A 16,866-nucleotide genomic window follows, 5' to 3' on the forward strand; every position below is an offset into this window, starting at 1 on the left:
ACATTTGAAGAGGAATTTATTCTTTTGGTTACAGACCAATAGTTAACAAAAAAGCTATTATCAACATTTATTCTCGTTTTCCAATATAGTACTTTGACCGATAACAAAAAAAACGGCCTCCCCCGCTTCCCCCGTGGACCATCCGGGACCATCCGGCCTCAACACCGGCGTGAACGAGAAAAAACCGAGGCGCCGGCGATGATTACACCTTTCAAACACTCACTAGACACTAAAAAGACTAAATCCACTCTGTGGAAACCGATTCCATAATTATTGGGGACGATTACAAAGGATTCTGTCGGGAGCGAACGAAGGTTAGACCGCCGCGTGCAATCCGCACCAACAGAATCCCCCACAAACCGCTAAAGTGCATTTTCTTCTTCTTCTTTTACTTCTGTTAGCCAAGATTGCCAGAATCATTCATCCATAAAGTGTATTTTATTTTCTGTGCCGCAAAGTATTCTTCTTCTTTGCTTCTTATGGGCGAATGTGCTTCCGGCATAGAGGGGATTTAGAATATACATTTATTAATTTGCTGGCGAACACAAAATACATTATCCTTATTCCTTGTTATGTTTTATTCTTTTTTTACCTACACAATACAAAATAATTGTCACATTCTTTATGTGCTGGAAAAACAAGAAGTTTGTTGTCTGTGTCTTATGACAAAAGCGTCAGGCGCATAGATATAAAGTGGTAAAATTCAAGGGAAACATTTGTTGCATATGTAGGTTATATTTTCAAACTTTTTGATTATTTTTGTAACATAGCAGTTATGTATCATTATTCATTACGTACGTATCCTGAAGGGGTCAAATGGAAAGTTAACATAAGGTTTGTTTTTAAGTTATTCTAGAATTTTCCAATTTGTGGATTTCAAAACATGTCAAAATATTTTCTGGAGCAAGATAAGAATTCGGGGACTTCAGAAGATGAAGAAAATGATTTTCGAAGAGAAGGTGATGTATCGCAATCGATGTGCATTGCTACCAGGCCAAAAGTTTCAACCCCTGTTAGCTTACTTATTGAATCTTTAATTCAAAACATGGTCAATATTTACGAGACTGATACCAAAAAGGCCTCTGTCATGTATAAAGTTGTGTGTGATAAACTTTTCAAAATGGAACTCATTGATGAAAGTTACAAGATGGGTGAATTTGAGGGAATGAGGAGTGAGTACCAAAGAGCATTTTTTCATTTAATCAGTTCTGTAAAAAATGGAGATGTGACAATACCACCAAGGCCCATTTGGCCAAATTCTGAGTTAATTTCCCACTACTTAAGGGAATTTGATGAAATAGAATATATAGCTGGAGGAGGTTTTGGACAAGTAAGTACTTTTCTACTTTAGCTTTGTTCTGACAAATATTAAATTATCAACATAAATTGAAACTATTTTCAACTATTTGTTGCTAGGTCTTTAAGGTCAAACATAAGTTGGATGATACCGAATATGCAGTTAAAAAAATTGCTATACATTCTGAGGGTATTGAGTCAGTAAAACATTATCTCTCGGAAGTTAAAACGTTCGCCAGTATGAACCATTCCAATATTGTCCAGTACAAAGCCGCTTGGCTTGAAATTGGTCCACCTTCCATAAATAAGGCAATTCTTCATACCGAGTGGGATACAACTAATAGCCAGAGACCGAACAAATTTGTTGAACAGTCGGATTATATTTACCATAGGGAAATATCTGGTAATAAATGTAGCTGTAATCAAAACGATATTGTCATAAACACTTATTTGATTTTAAGATTCATTTACGGACAAGAAGTTCAATGACAGCACAGATTTTGAAATTAACTTTGAGCACAGTGCTAGCGGGGTGTCCATACCAAGCCGGTCAAGCTCCAGGAAGTGTAGACAAAAACGTCACAGTGTGTCCGAAGGTGACAAAGCAGTTAGCAAGCTGGACTTGAGGGAAATCGAAAAGATCCGCACCAATAACAGGCCCAAAATAAAATGGGCAACTCTTTACATACAGATGGCTCTGTGTCAATGCACACTGAAGCAGTGGCTGGAGACGAGAAATGATGTGGCTCAACCTGATAAGGCAGTAGTTCAAATGAACAGTGACATTATCAGGAGGAATGCCATTAAGCAGATTCTCATTCAGGTGCTGAGAGGTGGGTTGCAATTTTTGTTGTTTATTACCTTGTCTTTGTCATTATTGATTTTTGTGTTTGTTTTCCAGGTCTGGAATACATTCACTCCAAGGGAATTGTTCATCATGACATTAAACCTAGCAACATTTTTATCCAGAAAGAAAATGGTATTACTTTGATTCAGCTAGGGGATTTTGGGTTAGCATGCCCCTTACAAAGTGTCAGGCACAGTCTAGCATTTGGAACTAAGTTGTATGCAGCACCAGAACAGTTGGCTGGAAAATGTGATCCTAAGGTAATAATCATAAATAATTGTTGATAACTTTTAGACTGCATTCTGCCCAACTTGTAACTCAATAAAAAGTGATGTATATAATAATTAAGAATATATTTACTTATTTTTAAGTCAGGGAAAATAGATCATTTCTTGGAACCATTTTAATTCCAAGTTTATAATAGAAATGAGCTTCGAAAACGTAAAGAGATTGCCAGATGTATTTAAGCAAAATGCAAAAATGAAATATTGGGAACCATAATAAATGTGAAAATGGTGAAAATGGTTAATGGAAAAAAATTGAAAAAATGTAAGCTTAATAAACCAAAACCAAATTTCCCGATTTCAGTTACTTTAGAGGTCACTTTCTCTTTCAACCTTTTTGAGCTCTACTTGAAATCCCAAAATAAATAATTGTAAAACCGATTAAGCAATCCTGGTATGTCTTCTACCCATACTACAAAGGAATCCCGATTAATTGTTAGCAACGACATTGCTAATCAGATAAATTCAACCCCAAAAAATAATTAGTGTTAACGACATTTGGTCGCCATTAGTTTAATACTCTCAAATATCATTGTGGTTGCTTTATCACATTGCTAATATAAATTTAAATTTCAGAAAATAGTCTAATCTACTATTAAGCAACAAATTTGAACACTATTAGTTCATTAATAGTTAAATAAATACCAATTACAAAAGAAAGTGACTTACCAGTGCAAAAACTTCTTCCTTTCGCACCACACCATACACATTTTTAAAAAAAGGATATGCAAAATGATAAATTGAAAATGTACTTCTTCATCGACATCTTACCCAGTAGTTTTTGAAACCTTTTTAAAAGCTACAAATACTTCAAGACCAAAATGTATTTGCACGGTAAGAAAATTCAATTTGCCAAGCAAACTTATTACAACCAGATTATTTTGTTGATGAGAGCAGGAACCGATTTGATAATATTCAGCAAGCTGTGTACAATTTTCAGAACGTCTTTGAGAACCTGTTAATATCTGTTAGTAGAAAGCATTCAGCTGGCGCAGATGAGATTCTGTGCTCTCTTATCGATTTTGTTGCTGTCAATGTGGTGTGGTAGGTACTGATGCATTAAAAAAATCAGTTCAATTACTGAGGTTTAACGAAAAATGCTTTTCTTAAAGATGGAATCGCTTTTGAATAAAGAGAATAATTTTTTTTCAGATATTTTTTTGCGATGTTGTTAATTATTTTTTTATTTAAAACTCTGAGAGTAGGGCTTTGGGAAGAGCTAGATTTACTATTCTTACTACTCTAAACTTCCTTTTTTGTTTCTAAAATACATTAAATTTGAGATATTATCTCAAGTACCTTGCTTTGCCAAAACATACACAGGCAGATTAAATGATCAGAAATAAACATTAAAACATACATACCTGCTTCAAATACTTGAAGATTAATTGTCAAGGGTCTTTGTTTGTTAGATTCTTTCAATAAATGAGGGGGAAATCAAAAATTACTTTATTACCATGGGGATTAATTTAACAATTTTCACTGGTAAAGTGTTTATCATAAAGATCTGATGTATCGGATGGGTAAACTGTACTCACCTAATAGCATATAACCATAACTCTTGGTAAGTTTGTAATAGTCACATAGAGAATTCTGGGTACTTAATACTTAAGTTCTTCAGGAGGTACAATGTTCTGCTGTAGAAATCAGAAAGTGAACAAAACCGCACTCAGCCCCAAATAATAGAACACCCAACACTCCAGGCGAATAAGTCCCATGGCTTGTGTGGTCCGTTTTTTCCATACTTTCTTATTTGCTGCTTTTCTCTCCGCCTTTCTATCCCATTTCTTGCTTTGTCTATTTTCACCTCTGCTTTTCATTTTGTCCTTGCTCTTCCTTGCCTTTTCTTTCCCTCAATTAAGGTAGTCAGGATTATTTTTGGGTCTATTTCCCTATTCATTTTTTGCACAGACCATAACTATCTCAATCGCTGAGCTTTTACAACAAACACTCTATCAGATTCATTCAAGAGGTTTTGTAGTTCTTGCCCATTGTTCACGCACTGTCTTTCCGCCATAAATCTTCGGAAGTTCTGCTCAGCCTTTTTCCAACGTGCATACCTCGCTTTCATAAGTAACAATGACCTTTACTTTTCTGGTAATCTCTTTATTAAACTAAGCAAAACTACCCTATTCAACGCATTTATACTGCGGCTTTCTGTCATGAGTTTATTCTGTATTTCCTCTGTCACACCCAGTTTTCTTGTGGTTATGTTTCTGTTCGTTTCAATTATTAGATATTGTTTTTGAACTCATCATCTGACCATTTCATGGACTTAGTTTTCTCCTCATTTCTTACTTACTTCTTGCTAGGATTACCAGGTCATCTGCAAAAGTCAGGCATTGAGGTCTTTTTTGGCTTTCCTTATGACCTTCCCTAGACATAAACTAAGTAACACCGATGACAATAGATCACTCGGCCTCACTCCCTCTTTGACCTCGAACCTATCCGATATTTTTTTGTTGATTTTTACCCTATTATCTGTCTTTTTTAGAGTCGCTTGGACCATGCTTGTTATTCTTGATATGCGTCGCCAGTATTTTATAGGTCACGTTAAGGAGTGCTATACCCCTGTAGTTCTGACCATTACTTTTAACCCCCTTTTCATAGTATCACGTCCGTCCAATATTCTCAACCAATTTATATCCAATTTATATCCGTCCTCCTCTAACCTTTTTCCTCCATATTTAAACATCTCAACAGTATTTTCATCGCATCCTGAACTTCTGTTTTTCTTTAGCTTATGTATATAGAACAATGTCAACTTAAACAAATGGCGATAGATAAAGCCTCCCTGAGGTTAAAGAATATATGAATACAGCGACTCTCAATAGCTTACATATAGATATTGCAGTTAATCAACTTTGTGCAACAAGGGTTACAGATAAGATTGTATCTACTATAGATCATGTACTAACAAATAAAAACCTTAGTTGGTTAAATTAAATTATTGATTTAATAATAATTAATAATTTAATTAAATTAAATTATTGTGATAGTAGTGTTTCCGATCATAGAATATTAAGGATAAAAGTACTAACAAATTCTCCATCTGTAAAGGATAATAAGCGTCCAAAACAGTGTCTAACCAAAAACCTGTTTATTGACCAGGCCATTGACTAATTAAATCTAACCTATAGAAGCAATAGAAGCAATTAATTAAAACACGTGGCAAACTGTATAAACAAGAGATAAAATATCCAAATAATTTACAGGTAGGCGCTGCTTTTTTTAATCAGAAAAGAATAATTGAAAAGCAACTATATTTTTTCAAGAAAAATGGGAACAAACCGGTACAGATCAGAAAAAACTAACTCAGAAATAAAGCATATTGAAAATCGAGGAGTTTGTATAGACGATAAAAAACAGGCTTCTAACGTGTGTAATGAATATTTTGTTAGTATTAGTAGTGGGTGGTTCTACCTGTTTCATTGAGATTGAAATAACAGATCAATGTTTTTAAGTGAAATAGATTACGTAGAAATCTCACAGATAATAAACAACAACTTAAATAGTAAGTCCTCAGCAGGATTTGATAATATTAACACTAAATAAAAAAAATGTACCATCACTGGTAACACGAATAAATAATACCTTTGTAGAAGAAAAATTTCCTGACTCCGTGAAGATTGGCAGTCACTCATATACATAAAACTGGATCACTCAGTCCGGTAGATGATTATAGGCCACTAACAGCAATACCATTTTTGTCAAAAATAGTAGAAGTAATCTAAAAAAACGTATAATCTTATTTGTATCAAAATGTATTAGCGTTATAAATACCAATATGGATTTCAAGAATATAACAGCAAATAAGCGCAAGTGCGAATCGTGTCAATTTTATCTTCACCTTCATTGATAATAAAAGCTAGGCGGTAGCAGTATTAATTCCACAGTACTTTTGAGTAAAATAGAAAAAATGTACATTAGGAGTAATGCTCATATGTATCTCGCATGATTCCTGAAAGATAAGGTACAATGCACTTTTGTAAGTAACATTATTAGCTCTAAGGAATTTATGAACTGTGTAGTACCGCAGGGCTCGAGACTTTGTCGACTGCTTTATGCTTTGCTATTTGCTGATGATATATCAATAGTGTACAGAAGTACAGATCTAACAAGTCTGAAAAATACTGTCAACAGTGATTTAAATAAATACCAAAACTGGCTCAATACTAACAAACTATAAATCAATATAAAAAAAAACATTATATGCTCACAAAGAAATGTAAAATATCCTAATTTAGCAATAAACATAGGACGGGAGGAAATTCAGGGAGTCCAGTATACAAAATGCCTCTCATCTTAGATGAAAAACTATGGGTTTGAACACGTAAAAAATAAAATTATACCGATGATAGGTAGATTAAGTAGATCTCAATTGTATCAAACATATAACTCATATTTTTTCTCAATATTTAAATACCTTGTTCCCTTGTGGGGTACATGCGGAATAGCCTTGTTTTGTAAAATGAGAAAACTAGAAAATGAAGTAGTAAAAATGTAATTTCAGATCGATTATAGAACACCAACGGATTTAGTATGTGAATTCACCGGTATATTAAAATTAAGAGTATAGATTGAAACCAGAACAGAGTAAATTTATATAAATATTTAAATAAGAAAAAAATGTAATATCAATATAAAGTCTTATAAACCACCTTCACGAGCATAATAAACATAACAGTCATAATATAATAGTACATAATGTTAGAACCAATGTAGGAAATAATCCGATAAGTAAAAATATTAAAACATTCAACTGACCGACGACCTGGGTGGACAGAACTTGGCTTATGAAAAATTTGTATTTGTATTGTAAAAGTATATGTATGGTTAATGTAGTAACTATGTACACTTGAATGTGTAAATGTTTGGTCATGTCCTAATTTTCATTCTAAGATTAAATTGTAAGAGAAATATCCCAAGGTCACACAAAACAAAATAGTATATCTCTTTGCTCAGATTAGCACCGCCCTTTTCTTCTGTTCCACTCTGGAATCAATCTTTACGCATGGAGGCCAATTTTGATTAGGAAACAGTCTCGATGCTATACTAAAGTCGCGGACCCCTTTTAGAGCGACATGTACTCGGTCGGTATCGTCTTATTCGAGCTGGTCGAGAACTTTAAGACCGACATGGAACGTGTGGAAAACATTACGGAGTTGAGAAAGGGACGCCTGCCTGTCAGCGTTGCTTCCGGCGAACCGGAATTCGCTCACGTCATCGAGAAATTGATGCGGAAAAAGCCGGAACTCAGACCCGACACCACCGCTTTGCTTCACTCACTGACAGCTTCCGAGGAAAACGGCAAAGTCGAGCTGCTCAAGGCTCAACTCGCAGAGAAAGACGAAGAAATCGCCCACCTCAAGGAGCTGCTGAAGTCTCACGGTATCAAAAGCGTTTAATGTGATATGATTTTTAGATGTCGTTCATCGGAAATAATGTTTAAAGTTAGGTTAGGTTTAAAAAGCCAACGTCATTACGGTTGCTTTCGGCAAGTTCCGTTGGTGCGGATCATTCTTTCCTATTACCATAATTATTATAAGTTATGATTAAGCATAATAATTCTTTTGATCGTGGTTAAAATATGTTTATAAGGAAAATCAATCCGGTGCTTCTCTAACCCTTGAATTTTTAAATCATTGTATTAAATCGTTTAGGTGTTGGTGCAGACTCAGGCGAATCGGCCCTTTCGATTGAAATTTCGTGATAGTTCGTGAAAGTTCTTCTTCAAGAATTTACGTTTGTGATTTTTTATTGAATGACTTATTTACTACTAGCGCACAATACGCTAAGGCCTAATTTTATTTTATTAACTTCAAAAATTGCCTAAAATGATATGTAAAATTTGCGTTTCTATTCCTTCCGTAAAATAAGCCGAACATATCTGAAATACACTCACCATCATGAAAACCAATATTATACATAAAAAAGGATATTTAATGTTTGGTGATATTTTATTGTTCTGATAACTTACCCACAAACTAAACAACATATCTCAATTAATTGTTATTAACAAACAACCAATCGTATATTTCAACAGTACAAAAAAACAAGTTTATATTATCCCAATGTTATCTTTATATCAATGAAAGTGTATTGCTAAGAAATGCTGAAACGAGGCATTTCTATCAACGGATATTACCTTCACGTGCTTGAATTGCCTCCATTCTTCTTGGTATGCCTAAAATGAAATAGCGGATGTCTTCGTGAGGGTTAAGTTCCGATTCCTCGAATAAGGGTTGTTCTAATTCACTTCAAGATAAAGGAGCAGGAGCATGAGTTCCTATTCTTCGCTCATGCATGTCCGAAATCCGAAATAAACTACTTCAATTACTTCAATCTGTGTGCTGGAGAATAGTTCGTAATGTTTTTGACGTATATGTGTGTGCAGTTTTGTTTTGAGATAGAGATAGAGAATTAAACTTTTGTTTCCCCCAAAAAATAATCAAACAGTTTTATGGAAACCAAATTTGGGAAATATTTTATCGAAGTTATTGTCCAGACACACCCAATGTTTAATAACAAATCTATTTCATGCTTTTATGACTCTCAAAAACATAATTTATTCAAGCTTGCCGCACTTTTTGAAAAATAGCTGTAATATTCTTAATTTTTTTTTTTCAAAATAAACTAATACACAGGTACTGTTTTAAACTTTATTAAAATATAAAAATAAATTTTATTTCTAAAAAATACAAATTTATTAAAAAGAAAACACCTTTTCCTTGTTAAGGTCGGAACCTGTCCCACACTACCTCGAAAGATGCCGCGTAGAAAGAAGGGAGAAGCCGCAGTATCAACAAAAAATGTCTAATTGCCGTTTTTTTTTTCTCAATTCGAGGCTAGAACAAATGTTACAAACGCCACCACATTTTAAGCATTTAGTGGTTGTCTTTTGGTAAACCGCGAACTATTCCACAGGATGATTTTTTAATCATATAAACTTTCGATCACCTGGTTATAGCTTTAAAAATCACACTGACATTTTCTCCTCTCTTTAGGTGTTAAGACGTAGATGTTTTGCACCTTTCGTTGTTAGGACTTCATCAGGTTTGTTGATTAATTGAACATCTGTCTCATCCATATTTAAAATATGAGCCGGCTTATACAATAGGTATCACTCAACAGATAGAAAAATGTGGGAGTTTCTTCTGCGTTAATTTCTCTAGCTTTTGACTGTGATAATCCTTGAGAATGCTTTATTGGCAATGCGGAGTTTTTTTTTTTTTAATGATAGCAATAATATGTCAAGCTGCCATTGTCAGAAAATTTGTGTTTCAATTTTAGTTTGTCCGCAAAGTTGAAAGCCAACCGTCGAACTGTAATTTAAGTGCAACTGTCATTTTGCACTGAGAGATGCCGGGGCTGGTTATCAAGGTCCGAAATTTAAAATGCACAAAAATAAGGCATAACATGTGTAAACTTAACTTTAAAATATTGAAGAAAACTTCCGAAATTTATTAGAACAGTACTTAGTTCGTTATTTTTGTGGCTTTTTTTATTTAGGAACTTTTATCAAATACCTGGACGCTGATTTAGAAGCATAATTTTTGGTGTCTTGATCGTGATTAGCCGATCCTGAACTAAATCTTGACGAAAGGCACACACGTTACCGCCGCCCGTTATCATCTTTGTAAATCTGGGAAATGGAAATAGCGGTTGATGTTACTTGCCAATTTTCGTGGAACCATGTGCCTTCAATTTTAATATTGTGATCGCGCCTATCGCGTTTTAGCAGTTAAGAACTGTCGTCGCGCTCATTAAACGCTAGTCGATATAACGGCCCCTGACAGAGGATTTTTGTGTTCCTAGCAAGCCTCAAAATAAATATCAAAATAACGTCACATCATTGTGAAATACTTAAATAAGGTTAGGTTGTATTATTACCTCGTTTATAATAGGTTTTTTTTCACATCAAATCCGAAACGGCTTTCTGATCGATGTAAAAACAGTATAAAAAGAAGAAGCCTGCCTACTGTTAGGTTGGTTGTTACTTGTTCTGGAGTTATAATTTATCAGCAAAATGTTACACTAAAATTCATATTATGTTGAACTTCAATAATAAGTAATAACCAAGCATAACAAGGAATCCCCTCATTTGTATTTATTTCATTTTGTGTGCATTAATATACTAATATTATTGAACTGTCAGACTAGTGATTTGAAGCCAGGTTCAAACTTATGTGTAAAAGGTAAAGATCAATAGCAATACACTCCAAACCTCTCGAAGTTTAAAAGTAATGTGAAAACAAACATAATGTAATCAGGCGAATTTGAATTTGAATATTTTCTATATCTATGTATATTTTTTCAAAAGCGATGTGAACGGGTCGTTTTTCTTATTAGAATTTACGAAAAAGGTACAAAGGTATTGATTTCCAGAAGAGCGGCAATATTTTTTTTCAGTATAGACGTTTAAGAATCGACAATTTAAGCAATTTCTTGTCAGGGACCATATTTCTAGTAGTAATACATAATTAGTTAGGAATTAAATGGATGACAAAATGTGCCGGTCGCCTCTTGGAAGGATTTAATTATTATTGATTGGAGTGTGCTACTAGGGGAGAGAACAAATTAATCATTGTAGAAACTCGGCAGACAGATGTTTTCTTTGTCATTCGATTTGAGACCTGTTAAGACAGTAATTATTGCGTTTTTGGTTATTTCCATACAGTCCGTTTGTAGTCATGTGGAAGTTTAGTTTTAAGCGAGTGTTTTCTCGAAAGACCGTTTTTATATTTTCTGTGAAAATCTAATTTATTCTGTATTTTGTAAGGACTTGTTTTTCTTCTTTTTTAATAAAATATTTTTTAATAAATATGGCAGTTTTATTGAGAGCGACATATACTGGGCAGCTTCAATTTGTCTGTCATCGCTTCCTACTTTCTGTTTGAGTCACATTCGCGAAATTGTGACCTCTGTGGACCAAACATGTGAATTACGAAAAAATCCATTTTGAACAATACAACTTTTTAGTATGTGAAGTCGGAATGAAAAATATCTGAAAGCACTGATATTAAAAGTAAGAAATGGGAGTTTTCTACAATATGTCTTAGTCAACCTCTTTTAATGCTTTGTACGTTTCCCATGTTTACTTAGGAATAATAAAATCGCATTGGTACTAATTAATTAAATTAAATAGGTAAAAAAATTATTCCGTTTCACTCACGGAGTCATCATTAAATGTCAGAATCTTTAATCAATTCTTAAACTGCGCTCTACTGTATTTTTCCACCTCTCAGTAGGTGTATTATTAATTACATTTTTAATTAATTTTATTAGACTCGGACTTAGGGGTAGCATTTTCTGCTCTCGCATTTGATTTTGCTTGGTGTCACAAATGTTATCCGTTAGATTCTGTCGTGAGAATCGATCCCTGTAGAATCCTTTGTTTTCGTTCGTCAAAAGTAGAATCTGTAGGTAAGCCGCAAGCATTCTTCATTTTTAGTAAGTGTCTAAACATAAATTTAATTCATACAAAATATTTGGTGATTGCATTGTCAAATATTTACTGCTGGAATTTTTATTTTTCTACTCCCTTCTGTAAAATACCTAATTATGCGGAAAGCGTCACTTTACCACGTGAGTTTCTTGTCCCATGGATCCGAGCCACTTCGGACATTTCCGGGATACTACTGCACGGGTTTGGGAGCAATCGGATGTTTTCGAAATTATTAATTCTGACGATCATGTCAGTGAATCTATTCGTGTTGTTTTGCAAAAATGTACGCAAAAACGTAGATAAAGTATAGTATGCAACAAGTTTGGTAAACTTTTTATGCTGTTTACCACACTTTTTAAAGAAATCAGTCCAAATCACACTGATAATAAATATCTCGAAAAATGCATTTTGATGCTTAAGTTCCTTGGAGTTCCACTTCAAGTTAATGTGTACAAGGTGGTCGTAATTGGAGTGTTTTAAAAGGAAAAACTTGTTTCTGAACTACATAGAGCAAATTGACATGTCAAGGGCTCGATTTTTGAGAAACATTTAATGGTTAAAACCGCATGGCGAGATCTTTACTACCTTCCGAGATATAGCGCGTCTTTCAATTTTGGCCCATTTTGAAATTTGCATACACCTTTTTTATTTATAAAAATTTTGGATTCGGATAAAAATATTATTGAGGCATTTTTTAAAGGGATATGCAATGACTAACTCCGATTTTTTCTACAATTCTCTACAATTTTCTGTCATATAAATTTGTTGGTATCTGTGATAAAAAAGGAGTCATTTTTTGTGTAGGCCGTTCATATCGCGGTCAATGTCAGATAAGGACATAACTTCTATTTTTTTCATTTAGCAATTTAAAATATACCAAAATTATGTGTTAAATTTTGTCAAACGAAAATGCAGGCCCAGCTAATGAACTTTATTTTAATACATATCCAGAGCGGCACCAACCAGACAAGTGAATATTTCACACGTTAAAAAATAATTGAACTAAAAAACCTAAATTCAGGCCATATCGTACCAGAAAAGTCCATCAATTACATGAAGGGGATGCCGGTAGAAGAATACAATTTTGTAAGCGGTTTATCGGAAAATGCAATGAGAACATTAATTTTCCATTGTGCATTATTTGAAGTCATGAAACATGAATTGACTGTTCAGGAATATTTAGTAGATACAATTAATTCTGATCGCTTGAGCATAGAAAATTCTCAATATCGACAAGGAGTATTTAGTCAGATGAAATCTGACTGAAATCATTAGTTAGCTGATTGTACATTGTAGCAACTGTTAAATCCGAGAGTGTAATTAAACACGGAACCGAACCTAAACAATTTACTGTTCAAAAGAAGTGGGTACAAATATATAAAAAAAGTAAAATAACATTTCAAGCGACTTAAATGCTCAAAATTCGGAAGAGCGTTTTTAAAAATATTTATTTATACAGAAAGCAAAATAAAGTTTTTAATATTAATTAAATATCTCAATTTTACAATATGACAATCGAGCAAATAGGGTTTTCGATGCTGTGTCAACGAGGCGTTATCTTCGCTTAGCTTTGGTCTTCGTCTGCAGTTTGGGGCATATAACTCGCGTAATAACATTCGCCAACGTCCATCTTTTCGTCTTCGACTAGCATCTTCTTGTTACTTTTTTTTGGTACCCTGTGACTCACTCTAGCGGGACCGTACGTATCCGTTTATGGGCGGATAGATAGTGGTGAGAGCGTTCATTTGTTACAACATACAACATTCCATTATGTTTTATCATTCACTCTCCAATAACTCTTAAACTATTCAGCATATATATATATATATATATATATATATATATATATATATATATATATATATATATATATATATATATATATATATATATATATATATATATATATATTTATATTCTCACGTATTGATTCACGGATGGAAAAATGTGATGACACTATACTCCGGGATATCATCCGTTCGCTCGTTGAACTCCGACTGGAATCCTGCATCCGACTGGAATCCTGCAAATCCAGCATCCGACTGGAATCCTGCAGACGTTTCGCCAAAATCTCACTTGGCATCTTCAATGCTCGCGCTCCGAAAACACTTCGAACACTGGGAGGTTATCGGCGGTGCGTGCGGTATTTATACTCTACGCCGAAGATGGTAACGGTGCTGCTTGTGCGTGGGGGGAGGTGGCTCCGCCCCCTGAATTGTCGCGTTGTTAATTTCGCCCGATCGTAGTTGCGATGTCCCCGTTGGCTGCTGCGCATCGCTCTGCTGTTTGATTATCGTTCTCCACGTGTTGGATAAATGCAGAGCGTCGTCTCTCGTATTGAGGTGTCCGGACTTTTCTATTTCGATGGCCTCTCGTATAATCCTAGTCCTAAAATCAGGAATATTAGCTATTTGTTTGCAAGTGCCGAAATCAATTTTATGGCCTGTCTGATGTTGGTGCTGAAACAAAGCAGATGTTGTTTGTTTGTTTCTTATGGCTAAACGATGTTAGTCGAGCCTGGCTGAAATCCTTCTGTTGGTCTGTCCCACATACGTCAGGCTGCACGATCCGCATGCTACACTGTATACTCCTTGGTTTTCCAGAGTAATTTTTTGTTTTGGGTTTCTTAGTATTGCTCTGATGGTATGGTCAGGTTTGTATGCCGTTGATATGTCGTGTTTCCGTAATATTCGGCCGATTTTGTCAGTAACCCCCTTGATGTATGGCAGGACAGCGATCGATCTTCGTTGGGTCTCGTCCTGCACTCTCTGCTGCGGCTGTTGTTGTTTACTGATTGCCTTGCTGATGGTACGGCTTTGGTATCCGTTTTGTCGAAGACAGGTACTAATTTTCTTCAGTTCTTTATCTCTGTTCCTCTCGTTTGTGAGCCTGAAGGACCGAGCAATTAATGTATTTGCCACTGCCTGTATCTGTGATGGGTGGTGATGAGATTTAGCGTTCAGATATCTATTAGTGTGTGTTGGTTTTCTATAGACAGTGTGTTCCAAGTGTCCATGTTCGGTCCTTGTGATGTGCACATCTAAAAAGGGCAGACTGTTATCCTCTTCAAGTTCTATTGTAAATTGAATCCTTGGGTGGATGGAATTCAGATGATCTAGGAATTTCAAAAGCTCCTCCTTGCCAAAAGGCCATACAACAAATACGTCATCAACGTATCTTGTCCATAGTTTTGGCTTCAGATTTGCCTTCTCTATTGCTTTCTTTTCGAAGTAAATCATGAAGAGGTTAGCAATCACAGGTGAGAGAGATGATCCCATTGCTGCTCCATCTATTTGTCGGTAAATTTTCCCGTTGTGCATAAAGTAAGCGTTTTTCAGGCAATGTCTTGACAGATCCATTATGTATGGCGGAAGATCTTCGTTTTCTTCTATAAGCAAGAGTGCCTCTTCTACTGGAATACTCGGGTAGAGGGATTTGACATCGAAACTTGCCATAATGTCGTCCTTGTCCATCCTGAGAGAACCTAAAATCTGAGTGAAATGTTCTGAGTTTTTAACATAGGAATCTGCCCTTTCCACTATAGGCTGAAGTGCACTGGCCAGATGTTTTTCCAGCTTGCATAATGGTGAGTTAAAGGCGCTTACGATTGGACGCAGGGGAACCCCGTCCTTATGGATCTTTGGGAGCCCGTAGAATTTTGGGCAACGACTCGATTTTTCCCTCGGAATAAGTTTCTTCTTTGTATCCTCGTTTATTGATGAATCGAGAATTTTGGACTTAGTTGTTTTTTCCAAATATGTCGTGGGATCTCTGGTGACTAGTTTGTATATTGGGTCGTTCAAAATATCCTCCAATTTTGCATTATAATCCGACGTATTCATGACGACAGTGGCATTTCCTTTGTCTGCTGGCATTATTAGAATGTTTTCGTTTTTGTTTAGATTCCTTAAGGCTTGCATTTCTTCTCTGCTTAAGTTTGGCTGCGGTGGTTTTGACTGTCTTAAGACTCTGGTGACATCTTGCCTAATTTACTCCGCATCTTGTTCGTCTATGGTGGAAAGACTTGCTTCGACGTTGGAAACGATCTCTTCGACGGGTACTCTTTTTGGAGCTATTGCATAGTTAAATCCTTTATTCAGTACGCTGACTTCTGTATCGGAAAGATGGTATGCTGAAATATTATGAACTGTATTGCTTCGGTTTGTATTTGGCACTTGTCCTGATTTTTTGGAATTTGACTGAAGGATTTCTAATTTCTTCCACAGTTTTTTTGACGTGATGTCCTTGTCTTTCTCAGTGCGCCATGATGTTAATAATTCTATGCGGCCCCACAGCAACTGATGGATCTTGTTGCTCAGTTTCAGGTGGAGTCTGAAAAGTTGTAGCTCAGTCTCACTAATTTCGTACCGGGTCCGCCTGATCTGGTCTTGGAGTAGGGCCTTGCTAGCTTTGTCCAGGATAGCTTGTGTCTTTCTGGTGCGTGTATGATAAGACAACCTTGTAAATGTTGGCAGCAAGTTCTGGTTGCGGCAGTTTTTAAGAAAATTCAAGTTGCACAGCGAAATAACCCTCCTTTGTCTTAGTTTTTCATAACACTTGGTGGCTGTAAAGGTCTCCTTCCCGTAAAGGTGTATGATATTCTCACGTATTGATTCACGGATGGAAAAATCTCACTTGGCATCTTCAATGCTCGCGCGAGCATTGAAGATGCCAAGTGAGATTTTGGCGAAACGTCTGCAGGATTCCAGTCGGATGCAGGATTTGCAGGATTCCAGTCGGATGCAGGATTCCAGTCGGAGTTCAACGAGCGAACGGATGATATCCCGGAGTATAGTGTCATCACATTTTTCCATCCGTGAATCAATACGTGAGAATATCATACACCTTTACGGGAAGGAGACCTTTACAGCCACCAAGTGTTATGAAAAACTAAGACAAAGGAGGGTTATTTCGCTGTGCAACTTGAATTTTCTTAAAAACTGCCGCAACCAGAACTTGCTGCCAACATTTACAAGGTTGTCTTATCATAC

General features: G+C 35.5%; 1 protein-coding gene across 3 annotated transcripts; it reads left to right on the forward strand.

Moving 5' to 3' along the window:
- The first annotated feature begins 696 nt into the window (after positions 1 to 696).
- LOC132696959 (interferon-induced, double-stranded RNA-activated protein kinase-like) lies at positions 697 to 11,206 on the forward strand. 3 transcript variants are annotated; one of them, XM_060662143.1, is made up of 6 exons: positions 697 to 727; positions 848 to 1,330; positions 1,417 to 1,699; positions 1,758 to 2,129; positions 2,198 to 2,403; positions 7,506 to 11,206. In XM_060662143.1, the coding sequence occupies exons 2-6, from the start codon at positions 884 to 886 to the stop codon at positions 7,833 to 7,835; spliced, it is 1,638 nt and encodes a 545-aa protein (XP_060518126.1). In that variant the 5' UTR covers positions 697 to 727; positions 848 to 883; the 3' UTR covers positions 7,836 to 11,206. The 3 variants fall into 3 exon arrangements, with proteins under 3 accessions (XP_060518126.1, XP_060518125.1, XP_060518124.1); XM_060662142.1 differs by having other exon boundaries at positions 703 to 794; XM_060662141.1 differs by having other exon boundaries at positions 703 to 1,330.
- The last annotated feature ends 5,660 nt before the right edge of the window (positions 11,207 to 16,866 follow it).

The sequence above is a fragment of the Cylas formicarius genome, unplaced genomic scaffold (assembly GCF_029955315.1).
Source record: "Cylas formicarius isolate icCylForm1 unplaced genomic scaffold, icCylForm1.1 PGA_scaffold_1__22_contigs__length_36826433, whole genome shotgun sequence".
NCBI classification, from domain to species: domain Eukaryota; kingdom Metazoa; phylum Arthropoda; class Insecta; order Coleoptera; family Brentidae; genus Cylas; species Cylas formicarius.